This window comes from Phoca vitulina, unplaced genomic scaffold (genome assembly GCF_004348235.1).
Source record: "Phoca vitulina isolate PV1807 unplaced genomic scaffold, GSC_HSeal_1.0 scaffold19, whole genome shotgun sequence".
In the NCBI taxonomy this organism is placed as follows: Eukaryota; Metazoa; Chordata; class Mammalia; order Carnivora; family Phocidae; genus Phoca; species Phoca vitulina.
In genome coordinates, this window is record NW_022589722.1 from 14704109 (window position 1) to 14722887 (window position 18779).

The following is an 18779-nucleotide window of genomic DNA, read 5'->3' on the forward strand; positions in this document are numbered from 1 at the left end:
CCAGTCATAGTAGGGGTCATTGTAATGACTTCACTTGACCTTAATTACCTCTGTAAAGACTGTCCAAATGCAGTCATACTCTGAGGTACTGCGGATTAGGGCTTCAACGAATGATTTTCAGGGGAAGGGAGACACAGTTTAGCCCACGACACCCGGAAACACAGGTCTAGCTCCTGATCGGCCTCAAGTCCCTGGATAATTAACTCAGTGACTCTTAGATGACACTCACAGCCTGATAAATTCAGAGTTTCCCAAAGAAACAGAAGATTCCAGGTCTGTTCTGTTTATATCTTCAAGTGTCACTTCCTAAAATAAGTGAAAGAAGGCAGAACCTGTTTATAACTGTATCTCCCCCCGTCCTTCCCCATTACCTGTCACTGAGTGAAGTCCAGCCTTGGGCCTCTTGTGCAGGAGGAGCGAGGCTGCCCTTCCTCCTGCACACCCAGGCTGCTGCCAAACTGTGCCCGTTGTCCAGAACCTGTCTTCTGTCAGCTCCTTCTTCACTTCCTGTCGGTCTCTCCATCTGAGTCCCGAGCATTTCTGCCTGGGTTAACTCAATCTCCATTTCACCAGACTTTCCACTCATTTCCCTCCTCTTGAAAGACATTCACGTAGAATAGGTACTTAATTAACCAGAACCACTTTAGCATACCCTCTTGCTGATTTCCTGTTCCTAATCCCATAATTGCTTTTTAGTCAGAAGCTTTTCACGTTAGATGGGGTTCAACTAAATGAAACAAAACCTCAGCTTGATGTAGAATTAGAGCCGCCTTGATTTTAGCTGGATTGGAAGGATGTTTACCTTGTTTTCAATACCAATTAATACATTTAAAACCTACTGGTTAAAGGTGAATGATTCTTACAGGAGCTTATTAAAAAGTAGATTCACATTTTTGGCTGCCTCAATTGAAAAAAAAATTTTTAATTGTAGGAGGAAACTAAGAATTATATTTGCCCTTGTAACTCACAACATGAATTCTAGGCATTTTGCTGTTCAGAAACTTTCTTTTCCCTAGTGTCCATAACATTCCCTGGTAATAAAAGTAAAAGTTTAGTAGTTGTTTCAAACTGCTAGGGACAGCAGAGGCGGTCCCTTTTCTCATTCTGTTTGTTTCTTCAAGCACAGCTTAATAAGAAACAGAGACACTTAACTATTAGTCTAAATTACACTGTCTTGGTGATAATAAGTCTAGATCATCACCCTTTAGATTTTCTTCAAGTGGCCAATTTCCAAACCTTTAAACCTGGGTCTCTGAGCCCACTTCACTGATTGACTTATTAATGTGGTAGCTGTTGATTCAGTTTTACAGTAGAGTATAAAAAGTTTTTTTTAATTGGGTGTATATATCTCTCCAATGCATAAAAAAATGTGTCTGTTTGTTTGTTCTTCAGGAAGAAATACGGCCCCAGTTTGAAGCCAAGTACTCCAAGAAAGAGCGAATGAATCCCATTTCGGGAAAGCCAGAACCATATCAAGCATTTGCAGATAAATGCAGCCGACTTATCGTTTCTGCATCTGGGATATTTTTTATGGTTTGAAACTTTTCTACAAAACTCTTTGTTTCATTAAGTACACTGTAGCGTGGTATCAACAATAATCAGATCAGGCATTTGCATAATTCTACAAAACATTTTTGCACATTCTGTTATTTACTCCTCACGGAGACACCATGAGGCGGTCAGAGATGGTACACTGTCCCTGTGTTCCGGCTGGAGCCACTGGGACTCCAGAAGGCTAAGGGGCTTGTTCAGGATCAGCCAGTAAACAGCCAAGAGCTTCAGTTCTTTCTGCTTGTCTCTTTGTGCCTTGCTGAAAGGAAATAAAAGTTGAGATAGGCCCTGCAGCAGGGTTTTTCAAACCTTTTGCTTGCCGTGCCCATACAAGAACTACATTCTCTGTCATAACCCAGTATACGCCATGCCAGGAGATGTATAAAACTAAACAGAGTAACTGAAACAATGCTCACCTTTGCAATATGCAATACTCTGATTTTTTTGTTTTATTATAGTCTATTTTTTAATGCCAGCCATAACCCCCTAAAATTGATTTCCAGATTCACTAATGGTTATGTCAGTTTGAAAAACACTACCTTGAACCTAGGTTGTTGGCTTTTCCTAAAAAGAAGTCCTTTGGTGATCAGCTTTGACCCTGTTAATCACTGAACAGAACTTAACGCAAATTTTTCAGAAATGTCATTTTAGAACGGTTAAGTCGTGGTTAGGATTCTCCTTTCCTCTTTTCAAATGGTGGAGTGTATAAATAGGTATTGTAGATCATTAGATTAGGAAGGACAAGATGACAGCAGATCTGGACATACTACCTGCCCCCCCTCTTTAGCCAAAGAAACTGGGGAGATGAAAGGGTGGTCAGCATGCCCAGGAGTCTCTTGGCTCAGACCAAGATTCAAATTCTACAGACACTGCTCTGTAAGCAATTGTGTCATCCTTTGACTTTAATAAGTACATTTATATTTATTGTCTTGCTTTTTGTTTCTTACAAGACCTGTAGACATAGAGTAAGTTTTTCCTACTCTAAGATGGGCAACCTAGAGCATAGGAAGCCAAAGCCATAGAGAGGACAAACTATGTGTCCACAGTCACAATGCTAGGTAGAAGCTGAGCCATGACCCAGACCTGACTTCTGACTGAGTCCAGTGAGGGGTCCATTCCACCACATTGCCACCCTAAAATTCAGTGTAGATTTCCCCGATCTCCCCATCAATAGCTCGAAGATTAAGATGTGGGCAGTTGTTAGTGTAGTAATTTTGGCCAGTTCCAGCTAGGGTTTATACTCAAGCTTTTAGAGCATGGCACTCATAGGAAGCCAAAAACGGTGTAAAACAGAGGACTGCTTCTAGCAATCTCTAAGTCAGCAGAGTCCATCCTGAGGCTCAGCTTAAAGTTTTTGATAACTAAGTTAGTAAAAGTATTTACTCCGATATATTGAGTCACCTAATGAAAGACACAAACTTTTTGGAGTCTCAGGTTCCCAGTAGATAGAAGACAGGTCGTGTTCTTGTCACATACCATGAAATCTTCAGAGAAAGATCTCTCAGTTCAATGTTCATAACTGATTAATAAGAGATTATGTACCTATCAAATAGTTGGCTTATTCAGCAACAAATAGCTGAATATTTATTATGCACCCGTAATTATGCTAAGGTGCTGTACAAACCATGGTGAGCAAAACAGATGCCGTACCTGCCCTGATGGAGTTTATAGTGCCCCCCTCCCCTTTATCTGCAGTTTTGCTTTCTGGGGTTTCAGTACCTGCAGTCAACCCCAGGCCAGAAGCAGATGATCCTTCTGACATATCATCAGAAGGTCAATAGTAGCCTGATGCTACATCACAGTACCTATGTCATCTGCCTCACTTCCATCTCATCATGTAGGCATTTTATTATCTCACATCATCACAAGGAGAGTGAGTACAGTACAATAAGATATTTTGAGAGGAAGAGAGACCATATTCACACAGCCTTTATTACAGTGTATTACTCTGTTTTATCATTAGTTACTGTTATTAGTCTCTTCCTGTGCCTAATTTGTGAATTAAATTTTCTCATAGGTATGTATCTATAGAAAAAAACATAGTATATATAGGGTTTGGTACTGTCCGAGGTATCAGGCATCCACTGGGGGCCTTAGAAATATCCCCCATAGATGGTGGGGGGGGTCTACTGTACTTTCTAAATGGGGGAGACTGTCAATAATCAAACTAACAAATTGTTAGAAATTATAAATAGGATACTAAAGAAGAGTATAGGTACTATATAACAATAACAAAGTCTGAGGGTCATGAAAAACTTTAGTTATGAAGTGGTTCTGGAGCTGAGGTGTGAGGGAGGAATAGGTATTAACTAGGCCGTGTGTGTGTGTGTGTGTGTGTGTGTGCGCGCGCGCGCGCGCGCGCACATATATGTATGTGTTTGGCTTTAGGCAAAGGAAATGGTCTTGAAGTTTAGCCCATTTGAAACCATGAGGGTTCTGGAGTCCCCAGACAAAAGGGAATATGGCATTCCATGAGGTGGAGAAAGTCTTGCCACCATTAAGGCTTTGCTTTTATCCTAAGAGTAAAAGAAACCAATGAAGAGTTTTACGCAGAAGAGTGACATCATAAGATTTCCGTAATAATAATGCTCAATCTAATACACTGCTTAATAAAATGTTACCCCATAGCTTACACAGTTTATCAGCTTTCAAGAACGATGGTTCTTCTATTTGAATAACAAAGAAAATACAGGCAAGAGAAAGTATTAACCACAGTGAAAAGTTAGCATTTTATTGTGGTTTTTTAAGTCAGTACTGTCATTTCCTTTTCTTGTTTTCCAAAGGTGGGATTTTGCAGTGGTGGGAACTCTCCTCCTGAGACATTCCACCACGGTGCTCACTGGCTCTCTGTCTTCCTCCCAGATCTGTGTGGTGATCGCTGCCGTGTTCGGGATCGTCATTTACCGGGTGGTGACTGTCAGCACTTTTGCTGCCTTTAAGTGGGCGTTAATCAGGAATAACTCTCAGGTTGCAACCACAGGGACTGCCGTGTGCATCAACTTCTGCATCATTATGCTGCTGAATGTGGTAAGTGAACTACAAGGTAACTAGCCTGATGGATAAACTCTGTGGTCTGCGGTTTTCTTCTGTTGCTAAAGGGACCCAGCCTCGGAGGGGTGAGTCTGTCATGTAGCACTGATGGCTGGGTGGCAAACTGCCTGGCAGGAGATGCACTCAGGTCTGGGGATTGAGAAGCTTGAGTCAAATCTAGGCTCCAGGATTTTCTATAGTGGAAGGCACTAGCCCTCTCTGAATCTTCGTTCCCTTAATTTACCCAATAAGATAACACTGTTTATATACCCCTTGGGGAAACTTAGAGAAAGAACTTTTTTTTTTTTTAATTTTATTTATTTATTTGACAGAGAGAAACACAGCGAGAGAGGGAACACAAGCAGGGGGAGTGTGAGAGGGAGAAGCAGGCTTCCCACTGAGCAGGGAGCCCGACACGGGGCTCGATCCCGGGACCCTGGGATCATGACCTGAGCCAAAGGCAGGCGCTTAACGACTGAGCCACCCAGGCGCCCCGAGAAAGAACGTATTCTAAAGGCCCAGCCCAGAATCTGTGACATAGCTCAACAGGGCTGGCTCCCATTTCCTTTTGATTCTGAATGACAGGAAAGTGGTCAGTATCCAAAGTATTGTTTGAGATAACCCTGCAAGGGACACATCAGGAGGGTACACGTTGCTTGTGTTAATTTTAGGCCTTTTTCAATTCTATATTTCAGCCCGGATGTCTCCCCTGAACCCCATACATCCAGCTGCCTACTCCACCACCCTCATCTGAACCCCTCTCTTCCCTCCAGTATCAGTTCCTCCACAGCTCCCCCCGTGGTAGTGGCTCAGGCTGAAAACCTTGGCATTACCCTTGACTCCTCTGTTTCTCTCAGTGTCTGTTTCCAGAGTTTGATCACTTCTCACACATCCCCAAGTCCCACCTTGGTCCACGATCCCAGTAGCTCCCACCTGGGATATTGCGGTGCCTTCTTAACTGGTCTCCCAGCCCCCATGTTTGCTCCCTCAGTTTAGACTCATCACGGCAGCTGGTGCGAGCTTCTTACCTGTGAACCAGCTCCTGGCACTGCTCTGTTCACCATGTCCAGTGGCTTTCCTCTTGCTCAGAATAAAAGTTCACATCTTCATGTGGCCTCCAGGGCTCTCCTTCTGGCCCCAGTGACATCTCTGACCTTGTCTCCTGCCTACTCACCCTGCTTCTCCTGCTCCAGGCTGGCCTTCCCTTTGTTCCCTGGATGTGCCAGCCATGCTCTCACTCTAGGGATTTTTACTTGCTCTTCTCTCTGCCTGGAATATTCCTCCCCATGGGGTCTGTATGGCTTAATCCCTCACCTCCTTCATTTCTTTGTTCAAATGTTACTTTTCTAATATCAGGTTTCCGTGGTGACTCAGTTTTAGAATTGTAACCCACTCCTGCCATCTAACAATTTCCTATCCCCTTGCCTGCTCTATTTTTCTCTGTGGTACTTATTACCATATAATACACTGTTTTTAATTTATTTTATTATCTGTCTTCTCCCTTGGAATGTAGGCCCATGAGGGCAGAAACTTTTGTCTGTTTTTTTTAATTTTATTTATTTATTTGAGTGAGAGAGAATGAGAGCACGAGAGGGAAGAGGGTCAGAGGGAGAAGCAGACTCCCCGCCGAGCAGGGAGCCCGATGCAGGACTCGATCCCAGGACTCCAGGATCATGACCTGAGCCGAAGGCAGTCACTTAACCAACTGAGCCACCCAGGCGCCCCTTTTGTCTGTTTTTTTTTACTCTTGTTATTTCCCAGTGTCTGGAACAAGGCCTAGCACATAGTAGGCTCTCAGTAAATTGTTATTATTTGCAGAATAGTATTATTTGCTGACATTTTTAGATTTAAGGTCAACCTATACATAAAAATATTGACGTTAGAGATTTTTAGCAGGGAATAAATAAGATAATGTATGTAGAGTGATAGACATGGAGTAGCTGTTCAATTAATTATGGCTCCCTCACCCTTAGTTTTGTTGCATCCTAAATCTGGGCCATAATGCTGAAATTCATCACTAGAAAAGGGTTTTCCAAAGGCCAAGTAATTTAATGCTATTATCAATATAGTTTAATCTGTTTGGATTGTCATTTCTAGCTCCTTAAATAATTCTAAATTCTATAACCAATAAACTCAAGAGTGATTCTTAAGAGAATTCAACCTACCCAATAATAAAAAACTTCATTTAGGATTCTTAGGTGAGCAAGTCATCACTGAGCTAATGAAATATAGTTGATTTATTATTATTACTGCTATTACTGTTACCATTTATTATTAAAATACACAGGGACTTCTATATTATTTTAGAAAAAAGTTTCAGAATACAGAAGTTCTAAAAATGAAATAAGAGCAGTTGCTAAACCACTTGACATGATGATTGTATAAGTGTGTGGTCAAGTGGAGGTTGAGAGTGGATGTGTGGCACACCCTGGCCCTCCCTCCTCCAGGACTCAGCTTGTCTCAAAGTTAATTGTGGAATATATGCATTGTAAAGGGGAGTGACTCATGGTGAAATTAACCAGCCAGAGTAGTGAAATATTCTGTGTCCAGGTAGTTTGCAATGAATTAAGGCCCTCTTTTTCTCTAATGTCTTATTGAAAATTTAATTTATACATCTTAAGAAATAAATACATGCAGTGAGTCTATAAATACATGGTTGCTCATACATTTTGAGCAGACATACCAATGTTGTCAGAATGATACTTTGTTGGACTGGAAATCACTTATCTAGCAATCTCTACTTCATGAGACACAGCCGAGAAAAGAGAAAGTAAACTAAAAATGAAGAAGGGAGCATAGGGAGTGGGAAAACTATATAGTTATGGACATTGCAAAGCACCTACTATGTGCTGGGAGCTAGACTACTAGGCATTTCTATGCTTCATCTAACAAGCATTTCAGAGTCACCAAAATGGATGATGTAGAGTCTACACACCAAAGCTAACATGTATTATTTTTATGAATGCCCTTAAGGGGTATTTTCATTTATTTTAGGTACATGTGAACACCTTTGGTGTTTTAATTTCTCACCAACATCAGACTGAAAAAACAGAAGGTTACTAAGGCAAGAATTCTTTTTTTTTTTTAAAGATTTTATTTATTTATTTGACAGAGAGAGAGACAGCGAGAGAGGGAACACAAGCAGGGGGAGTGGGAGAGGGAAAAGCAGGCTCCCCGCAGAGCAGAGAGCCCGATATGGGGCTCAATCCCAGGACTCTGGGATCATGACCCGAGCTGAAGGCAGCCGCTTAACCAACTGAGCCACCCAGGCGCCCCTAAAGCAAGAATTCTGACAAGGGCAGGAACTGATAAGCCAAGGGGAAGGAAAGAAAATAAGAAACATATGTAAGAACTTTCAAAGCAGCATCATCCAAGACCCTTCTGTGCAGAAGCAATCGCCTTACTCTCCTCAGCCCATGTCTGATGACATCCTCATCCCAGCAAACACGTTTCTAGTCCTGTCTTATGCCCTGAGGCCTTGCAGGTTCCATTACGAAGGCAACTGAGTGTGTAATATAGTTTGGAAGGATTTTCATCAGAATATCCAAAAAATAAAAAAGTAAGTCCTTAAGCAAACATCACATAAATAACAGGTGACAGACTAATAACTATAATGTAGCTTTGACCAGTTCAGAACTAAACTATCTACTGACTTCTGAAATTACTTAAGATATTTTCATGACCCTACAATATACATTTTTTATAGCTACATAAATTATTTTCAACTACTTGAAATTTTGGCCATACTGGTCTTGCAAAAAAAATAATCATTTAGACATGAATCATTAATACTTTCCATTAATCTAATATAAAAACCTTGAGATCTAGATTGGTTTTTAACTTCTGTTCATTACAGCCTGTAATTTTTAAATAATATTGTTATAGATCACATACCCTGTTTCTGACTTTCTGCTAGAGTTGTCCAACCCTAACTGAAGAAGCAGATATATAAGGATGCCTATTTTCTAGATTTTATGACATCTATTTACTCTTGTTTGTTTTGTTTTGTTTGTGATGTGTATTTACTCTTATGTAGTGTATACTCTAAAAATAAAATAAAATTTATTTTATAAAAAATTCTGGATCTGGGGGCACCTGGGTGGCTTAATTAGTTAAGCATCTGACTCTTGATCTCAGCCAGGTCTTGATCTCAGGGTAGTGAGTTCAAGCCCTGCATTGGGCTCCTAGCATGGGGCGCTCTTTAAAAAAAATATTCTCGATCCCAACAAAATATTATACTTATTAGTGACTGGTTAAGGGGCACTTACTAATTTTCATTTTATTTCTTCTTGAAAAGTAAATACCTCAAAGATGGAGTGAATAGGATGGATTTTCTTGGTCCTTGTCATACTGTTTTAATCCCATTTTGCTTCACTAGTGACCAAAGAACATCTCAATATGGTGGTCAGAAACAAAAGATGCCAACAAAGAATATATCCCAGGAGGAGACTGAAAGTTATAACCATCCTTTTTATTCAGCCATACCAATATGAATCCAATATTTCATTATACTCTAAACAGTGAAAACCACAGGGTTTTATTTGAGAAAGAAGTGAACCAGAAAACATGGCTTGCATCAGAACAAGCCCACATACGTTGATTGGGTGGACAAGATCAAATTAGAAGTACTCATAACTCCTTTTGGAATTTTACTTAAAATCAGAAAGCTTTTTGTCAGTTACAGATTTTAACTCTTAGAATTTGTGGCATCCAGTTTGGAAACAGATTTTCTACTGCTTTTATCAGAACAAACCTTCCATGATTTCTATCTGAACTGCCTAATGAGAAGTCAGACCTTTTCCAGAAGCCACTCATCTAAAAGTCTCTTGCTGGTCATCAGGCCCTCTGCTTATGTGTCCCTTTTGGTTGCATCCTGCTCAAAGCCTCACTGTCCATCCCCTTGCATTTTCAGCATTTATAAAATGTTCACAGATGCTATGGATCCCAACTGTGTCCCCATATACTTTGCCTTATTTTTCAAAAGGTTAATATTAATCATATTTTGGCTCCTGTGCTATTCCTTTTTTAAGTTCCATTTTTTTTTCAGTGTCCAAACCAAAATAACATTGGCATGTCACCAGCTACCAAAACCTTTGAGACAGGAGTGCAAAGTGAGGCACTTGGACAAAAGCATGTCAACATGAAAGATCTAAAGGATAAACTGGACAATCAAAAATTGTATTTTGAGAAAGGTGGTCTCACCAGTCAAACCTATTTTTCCTTGAAAATTACATAACTTTAATGATAGAGTGTAACAGTAAAATATATTTTATTAAAACATCTGTCCTAATCTGTGGTTAACCAGTATTTTTAAGATAAAATTAAAATGTATGACTATACCACAGGATTTCTTATTGAAAATTACACCAATCTCTTTTAACTTTGGACTCTTAAGAGTCTGTGGCTTCTGTACACAAAATGTGATACTATGGCCATATTAGTTATCTTACTATATAGCAAAACCAAGTTTAGAGTCATACAATCCGTATTTTACCTAATTCTGTAGTTAGCAGAAGTCTTGGATAAGAGAATTCAGAGGTTTGGAAGGACCTTAAGATCAATGAGTCCAATACCCATTCTCAATCACATAAAAGAAAAACAGTGGTCTGAAGAAGAGATGAGGTAATGTGCCCAAGCTCTACAGCTTGCTGGCTGGTAAAGTCATAATTCCAGCCTGGGGAATTTTAACTAGGTCATTTTCACTACTTTAAATGTGATCTTAATTTTCATGTTGTTCCAATCCATTTGACCAGTTTTCCTTTCCATTTTACTGTCTCTCATTTTAGAGAAGACACTTGTTCTTTTTCTCAATTTATACCCTCTCTGGGGAATCTCCTAGAGCTGGGTTTGCCCTGAACTGTGCCCCCTGCACTTCCATATACAGATTCATACACACACACACACACACTTTCCCTTCCCTCTCAGGACCCTCCATTTACCAGATGGCTGGGTGAGTTAAGGATGCATCCAATGTACTAATGGAAAAGCAGAGTATCAAAAGCTTAGGAGTTCCTAGGAAGGTTTCATCAGTTCAGTATTTATGAATGCTCTAATCTAGAAAATACAGCCAGTCCATAAACAGTGAGATTACAGAATCTTACCATCAGATCAGTCTTAGAGATGCTGAGGCCCAGGAATGTTGTGATTTGCCCAGCTCATTTAGCAAGCTGGCAATTAGTGGCAGCTAGCCTTGTTGCCAATTAATTATTCCTACATAGGAAGTGAGATTTTAAAAATAGTAAAATGCGACCTTGTGCATTTCTTTCTTGCCCTGAAAGGACACAACTGTTTGTTTACCATGTGTTCATTGTTGAGTAATGGGCGGTTAATGAAATTATTTTCACTCGTGACGTGATTGCCTATTTCCTTTATAATTATGGATTTTGTAGCATCTACAGCTTTTTTGTTAAATGTATGGAACTTATTTTACAGCTTTATGAAAAAGTTGCGCTTCTTCTGACAAATTTAGGTAAGTGAGACCCTTCTTATTTCATGGTACAGTATTGTGGTCTGGGAAGTATCTTTTCAAAGACTGATTTCTGAAACACTGCTCAAAAGAAATACTCTTTTTATTTCGAACTGCATACAATAATTTGTTCTTTGCCTTCAACAGAACATTTTAAATACATCTAGTAATTGGGGGATCATTTCTATTTAAAGCTTTAAAACCTGTCATAAACATTATCTATCATGAGCTAATGTAATTTGAGGCAGGTTTTCTCTTAATGCACAAAAATATAGCATCACAAAAGTAGTAAAGTACCCAAAATCATTTAGAAAAGTGTTCATTTGCTATTGCCTACAATTTTTATTTAATTAAAAATGTATCAAGTTTTTGTGGTATATAAAAACCACAGCAAGGTTAGTTGCTTTGAAGACTGGGGACCTTCTACTAGGAATGTAGGTGGCCTGATCATTACTGACATTTATAGAAATAACATTCACCCTAAGAACATTTCTCTGACTCCATAAAACATTAGAACAATCTGGTAGCTGGCTATACACGGTACATTTTCCATGTTTTCAAGATAAAGAAATTGTCCCAATTTTATTAATGAAACATTAGTCATTTTACTCTATGCAATTTGAGAAAATTACATGCTCCCACACGTAAACCTATTTTAGCACATTCCCATATGTAACTTGTCCAGAGGGGGGGAGAAATCACAAAAGTGCTCTTATTTATAATAATCATAATACAAGATGCCATTTATTGAGCCTTTCTATGTGCCAGATGCAGAGCTAGATACCTGGAATATCTCCTTTAATGTCGATAAAATCCTCCATCATTACCACGCCTTGCCCAGAAAGATAGAAAGAGGTTTATATCCACAGAAGAGGTCACTGCATTAGCAGATTGTGTCCAATGGCACCTTGATCCAGGCTGGCAAAGTTGCCAGGGAGATACAGCTCTGGCCCATCTGTGGTCAGGATACCTGGGCACCCACCCAGCTGGCTAACAACCTGGGAGACCTTCCTATGTAACCAATAGTTAAGTAGCACAAGTGAAGTAAAGCTAAAACCCTTAAAAAATCCTTTGTCTTTTTTCCCTCAACAGCAGTACAGCCTTGTTAAATATGATTCTCCTCCCCCTTCTCAGATATGCTCCTAGCAAGCAGTTTGAGGAATTAGTAGAAAAGGAATTGATGGGGTGAAATGGTAAAGAGCAATTAGAAGCTCAGGGAATGTGGGAACAGAGAAAGTACTATGGAATTAAATATATTTTCTTTGACATTGCTTGGGATGAGGACGCAGCTCCTAGGGAAGGATAGGTGCATTTGACATGAGATGTCAAGTTGGAAGTTTGATTCATATTTTGATTCATATCACAACGTCCAAAGAGCACTTGCTTTATGGAAGTCAAAATATAAGGAGATGAGAATTGGCGCCTGACTGAGGTCAGAATACTGTAAGATACAGATGGTAATACACAGTAAAAGCTCTAAAATGAGGTCATCTCCTTGGTATTTGTCCATGCAAATGAAAAATGATGGATGAGGGTGAGAGGCAAAGAAGTCAGATACTCTCAGTATTCTGGGGGGGGGGGGGTCTGACTCCCTCTCCCGCAGCAGACTAGAATTTGAGAACAAGGAATTAATTAGGAGCTGGGAGAGGACCTGACCCCACACAGGCCCTACCCCACAGGCAGAAACTAAGAGCAAAAGGAAATGAGGCCCCTTCAGCCCTCATTCTCTCTACTCCAGGCTCTCTGGGCATCCTGTCACAGCAGAACAAACTGGATATTCCATCCCCTCAGATATGTCACTAGCTGCTTCCCACCACACCCTGGTTGGGGCTGGTCTGCAAGCTTGAGGATCTCATGGGTGGTGCATTCCATCACACACCATTTATAGGCAAACTGGGGTCTCGTGCAGCCTCCTTAGGACACCTCTGCTCCTGCCCTGTGTGTATAGGGAGTAGGGCAGAGGGAGTTAAGAAGGGGTCAAAGGCAACCTCTCAAACTCTACTCCCTTTTTGTCCACAGAACAGCCTCGCACAGAGTCTGAGTGGGAGAACAGCTTCACCCTGAAAATGTTTCTTTTTCAGTTTGTCAATCTGAACAGCTCCACATTTTACATCGCGTTCTTCCTTGGAAGGTAAGGACCTGATCTCTCCACACTTCTGCAGGCCAGGGACAGAGCACTCAGAGGTCACTGACCAGGGTGAGAGAGAAGCACCTCCTTTAGAGTGATTTACACAAAGGGTAAAAAGAGATTAGCTTCCTCCTTTCCCTTCCTATTCCCATCCTGGGGAATGGTCGCTCCACTCAAAAGTTACCTGTGCGCATTTTCTTGCTAAGGTACATAGAGGAAAAGCATTTGCACAAATGAAGGATGGATTTAAAACTTGTGGGCTCCATCCACACCTGGGTCAGGCCCCAGGATCTCACACCTATATGAGCAGGTGGCCTAATGGGGTGGGCGGTCTGTAGTGTGTTCTGGATGCCCACCTTCACAGAAGAGGGAAGGACATCCAGACAGGAAAGGGGCTGACAGAGGATGCCAGAAGAGAGTGGGCAACTTCTGAATCCAGCAGTTACGAGGATTTGCAGAGGCTCCTGTGTTAAGTAGTCATGCCCTATGAATTCTTTTGTGTCGGGAAGTAGTTTCTGAGGATATAAGAACCGGAGACAGGTGAGTGTTGCGTTTTGGTGGGATGGATGCAGCAGCTTCTCCTCAGTATCGAGCTTCTTCAGTGTGGAATTCTAGTCAAACAGTAAAGCTGTTGTTTTTTTTTATTAAACTTCTATTCAAAAAGATCAGAATGTGTTTCAATCCAACATGCTGTTTGTTACACAGGCCAGAGCACTTGATATTTAGCAGAAAATGTTCAAAGTCACAGCAAGCAACAAGAGCTGGCCTCTGTGGTCAGCAGCCAGATAGTCTAGAGGGGAAATAAATATTCCCTGGAGAATTCCAGAAGCTGCAGCTATGGCAGCTCTGGAGAGTTTCCTAATTCTCTCAGACCTGATTGTACCAGTAATTTTCATTGGAGATGTGCTAATCTGAACACAATAGTTACGAAAAGCTTAGACCTACGGTATGCTAATGGTTTGTTTTTCTGTGTGTTAAAGATTTACAGGACACCCAGGTGCCTACTTGAGGCTGATAAACAGATGGAGACTAGAAGAGGTCTGTATTCTCCCATCATTCCTTATTTTCTACAGTCTTATATTAAATAACCTAGGGCAATTTTGTGCAGATTAGAAACCAGACACTCTTTCTTCCTCTCCATTGATTCTGAAATTTCTGTGTTTGCTTACCTCGCAGTGCCACCCTAGTGGATGCCTTATTGATCTCTGTATGCAAATGGGTATTATAATGGTGCTAAAGCAGACCTGGAATAATTTCATGGAACTTGGCTACCCGTAAGTACCTTAGACATCTATAGTTGAGACGCAGCGTTGCTCATTATTGGCTTTTCTAGGTGTGGCAAGTAAGATAAGCAATGCAGACTGAGCAGTTAAGGCAGTACATATACCTGGAGCTAAAGTGCTCATGCTCAGTTATTCAAAGGCAGTCATGAAAGTAATAAACATTGGCTCTTTAGGAAGATTTAGTACAAGAAGTATGAATGATAGTGAATATTCTTAAAAAGTCTCTGTGGGGCCCTAAATATTGAACACTTGCTTGCAGCTCCTTTAAATAATGCCTTTGACCCTCATGCTGTAGCATTACAAGGCTCTCACTAGTTAGAACCCATTAACTAGAGCTCTACCCATCCCACCCCCATGATAAATCAGGAATGGTAATTTTTTTAAACTACTTTAAATTCAAACTGTACAGAAAAGGAACTTATGGAAAAGAGAAAAGTTTAGGGACAGAGAAAAGAAACTAGAGTATTTCTAAGTCAACATATCTTAACGAGTAAAAATATGGTCACCTGGTGATAATAGTTTATGTTGATGACAATAGGCAAAAACTTGCATCACTTTTTTAAGGATAACCTTGAATTCTGCTATGTTTGCTCAGCTCTGGTCAGTTAAGTTTTAAAGGAACATAAATCAGCTACTTCTATTTCTGCTTTAATTCCACACCTATTGGTTTCCATGTCAGCTTGGTGTCTCCATAGAGAACTCCAGGTTTCAGGGAGGACCACTCAGCCAGAACGATTAGCTAGAACTTGGATCACTTCGAAAAAGTCACCTCTTAGCTCTCAGTCAGAAGCTATCCCAGTAATTTTCTATTCTTAGATTTTTAGAAAACTTATGCCAAGTGCTTGATGTTTTCTATGAAACTTTTTTTAAATGCATAAAATTTAAAAATTAACATTATATGCTACTTTAAAGTATAAGCCATAATTTATCAAAATGTCAGAGACATCAAGGGAACTGTATTTTATCTTCTAGTAGTATGGACAGAGAGCAAAATTGTGAAGTAGGTCGTTTGTCTTTGATACCCGTCCCATTATTTCCTTTATTTCACAATTTGTTTTTGTGTTTTTTTGGCATGTCTGCTCTTGAATACCCCTCAATTTTCCCTTGTCCCCTATAGCACACACACCTGGCTCTTGCACCCATTTCCTCAACCCTGTTCCATATCATAAGATGCACTCCTGAACTTACTAAAGATTAATGTGTTAACCTCACCAGTGTGAGATGTATTTTACTGGGACTGAGAGCCCCTGTTGAGCTCAAGCTAAAAGCAGGCAAGTCCAGCTGTAGATGTGCAGGCTTCCATGTGCTAAGAGGGGAAGCATTTAGTGGCTCTGCAGATCTTCCAGGCCCTCAGTCAGAGTATGCAGGTCAGCACCCACATGGTAAGACTGCCCATGGGTCCTAAATTAAGTCAGCTAGGCCAAATCTTCCTCTACTCCGAGGTCTGGGTGTTACCTTGGTGCTAGAAGATCAGTTTATAGATGTTCTTAGTCCTCTATCCCACCCTCTGAGGCGACACTGAACATGAAACAATTTCATGAATAGTTAAAAAGTCATTCTGTTCACTTGAAGTGCAAATGCATGAAGTATAGCCATTGATACTGTCTTCCTAATCCAAGGTTTTATTTCCTTGGCAGCTGATCCTAAACATTTTTAAACTATGGTTCTATATTTGAAGTCTGTCTTAAGTCTTATGAACAGTCATATATTTTTTTAAAGGAATTGATCTTCTTGTGCAGGTTAATTCAGAATTGGTGGACCAGAAGGAAAGTACGACAAGAACGTGGGCCTGAAAGAAAAATAAGTTTCCCACAGTGGGAAAAGGACTACAATCTTCAGCCCATGAATGCCTATGGACTCTTCGATGAATACTTAGAAATGAGTATGCAAATATCTTATTTTATCTTATTAATTATAAATGCCAATTCTAGATCTCAAGCTATATTCAGCTAGACATGCACCCTCTATCATTGAGGCCAGCAGTGTGGGGGGATTCTCCAGCTGAATGCAAGGAGGGAGTTTCTTCCTTTAAGAAGCTCAATCCATAGAGATGGTGCCAAAAGCCTAGGCACTTCAAATTCTTCATGACATTGTGTCCTGTCCCTTGTAATCAAGCACCAGGAAACAAAAATGAGTTGGAAAACTTGGTGAACCAAAGAAAAAGGAGTTATCATGGCATGATTGATTCACTCATTTAGCAGACATGTATTGAGCCATGTTATGTCCAGGCAGATGCTATGCTTGACACTAGAGCTACAAGAAGGAATAAGGCAGAGTCCCAGCTCTCAAAGAGTACATGGGCTAGTGGGGGAAAGCCAGAGTTATAAAGTGTCCGAGATGCTGCAGGATGCATCAGTAGAAGGGGTGGGGGAGCAGCCATTTCTCTTGGTGAGGATGGCAGGAAGCTGGGAATGCTTAAGCTATGCTGCACTTACATTGAAGGAATTAGATTTCTCTATTAAGCAAACCCAAGCTATTTATCTTGTATGTTGTACATGTACCCAAGCATGTATCCAAGAGCATAAGCTATGGAACCAGATTACCTGGGTTCAGATCCCAGCCCTATCACTTATTAACTATGAAACTTGGACAATTAATCTCTGTCTCAATTTTTTCACCTCTAAAATGGGGATAATAAAGAGAGTAACCATTTCATAAGGTCATTGGGTGGATTAAATGAGTTAATAAATGGAAAGGGCTTAGAACAATGACTGGGCTCCTAGGATACACTTGGTACATGTTATTTGTATCATCACTATTATTTTCCTGTTCTTATCTCCCAGGGGAGAAAAGCTAACAAAATTGCTCAGCAGATATATTGAGTGTGTGTGGGTGGTTTTTTTTTTTTTTCAATTATGTTTAAGCTCTGTAACATTGGGGTAAAATTGGGGGTAGCGATGAGCGAGATGCATTACTTCTGAGTTCTTTCTGGGAAAATCTGAAAATTAAAGGAGTAATAGAATTGATGCTTAATGTTCTTAGATTGCTTATGTCTTAAGTATCTACTGGTATTTTTGGAGTTTCAATTATAGAATGGCAGGATAATATAACTTAGAGAAGAAATCAATGTGGGCATTAATAATAAAACTTAATAAAGGGAATTCATTAAGAGAACTAACCATTTTGAGGTCTCTTAATGGACTTTTCTCCCGTAAAGAAGGAAATGAACAATAATGTTGGTATATTGAGTGCTTGAAAAGAAGCTTTTATGTGGCTAGAATTAGTAGTGCTCCAAATACTGCAGTATCTGCGGCAAGAAACAAATCTCAGAAGCATCTCAAGCAGACTGGTTAATCCTAACTGCTTCCTTCTGTTCTCATTTTCTTAATGACTTCTGTGCTTTGTTATTTATCTTTTTAAGCATATTTGAAGTATAATAGTGCAGAAAGTATATAAATAGGTGTGCAGATCAATAAATTTTTACATATTTACCGATCTATATAGGTGAGAATTTGGCAAACTACAGCCCTCAGGTCAAATTGAGTCCATTGCCTGTTTTTGTAAATAAAGTTTTATTGGTTCACAGCAATATCCAATTATTTACATATTGTCTATAGTTGGTTTTGCACAATAGTAGAGTCGAGTAGTTTTGACAGAGACTGGCCTACCAAGCCTCAAATGTTTACTGTCTGGCTCCTTAAAGAAAATGTTTGCCATCCTCTATGGTCAATCAAGAAATAGAATATTATCACTTATCAAAGAAGGCTCTTTGTTTTCTCTCCAAGTCATAACACCCTCACTAACCACTCTCCTGATTTCTAACACCGTAAATTAATTTTGCCTTTTTTTATCTCCATGTGAATGAAATTGTACAATATATACTGTTTTATAACTGGCTTCTTTCACTAAATATCATGTGTATAAGCTTCTTCTATGTTGCTACACATAGTAAACAAGAAGAAACTTTAAATCTACAAGTATGTGGAAACTAAACAACGTACTTCTGAACAACCGATGGATCAAAGAAATCAAAAGGAAAATAAAATATCTCCAAACAAATGAAAATGGAAGTACAACATACCAAAACTTATAGGACAAAGACAGTTTTTTAAAAAATTCCAGTATAATTAATGTACAGTGCTATATTAGTTTCAGGTGTACAATATAGTGATTCAATAATTCTATACATTACTCAGTGCTCATCCATGATGAGTGTACTCTTAATCCCCTTCAGCTGTTTTACCCATCTCCCCACCCACCTTCCTTGTGGTAACCACCAGTTCTCTATATTTAAGAGTCAGGGTTTTTGGTCTTTTGTTTTGTTTCTTAAATTCCACATATGAGTGTAATCATCTGGTATATGTTTTTCTCTGACCAATTT

The 18779-nt window shown here is 39.9% G+C and overlaps 1 protein-coding gene across 3 annotated transcripts in view; it reads left to right on the forward strand.

Moving 5' to 3' along the window:
• The window catches only part of ANO4 (anoctamin 4), a 350573-nt gene that overhangs the window by 290354 nt on the left and 41440 nt on the right, over nucleotides 1-18779 (forward strand). For all 3 annotated transcript variants that reach the window (XM_032416461.1, XM_032416459.1, XM_032416460.1), the window contains 7 exons: nucleotides 1393-1533; nucleotides 4414-4578; nucleotides 11014-11050; nucleotides 13067-13178; nucleotides 14156-14213; nucleotides 14352-14449; nucleotides 16198-16340. In XM_032416461.1, coding sequence (XP_032272352.1) covers nucleotides 1393-1533; nucleotides 4414-4578; nucleotides 11014-11050; nucleotides 13067-13178; nucleotides 14156-14213; nucleotides 14352-14449; nucleotides 16198-16340 — 754 coding nt within the window. The remainder of the gene's footprint in view (nucleotides 1-1392; nucleotides 1534-4413; nucleotides 4579-11013; nucleotides 11051-13066; nucleotides 13179-14155; nucleotides 14214-14351; nucleotides 14450-16197; nucleotides 16341-18779) is intronic.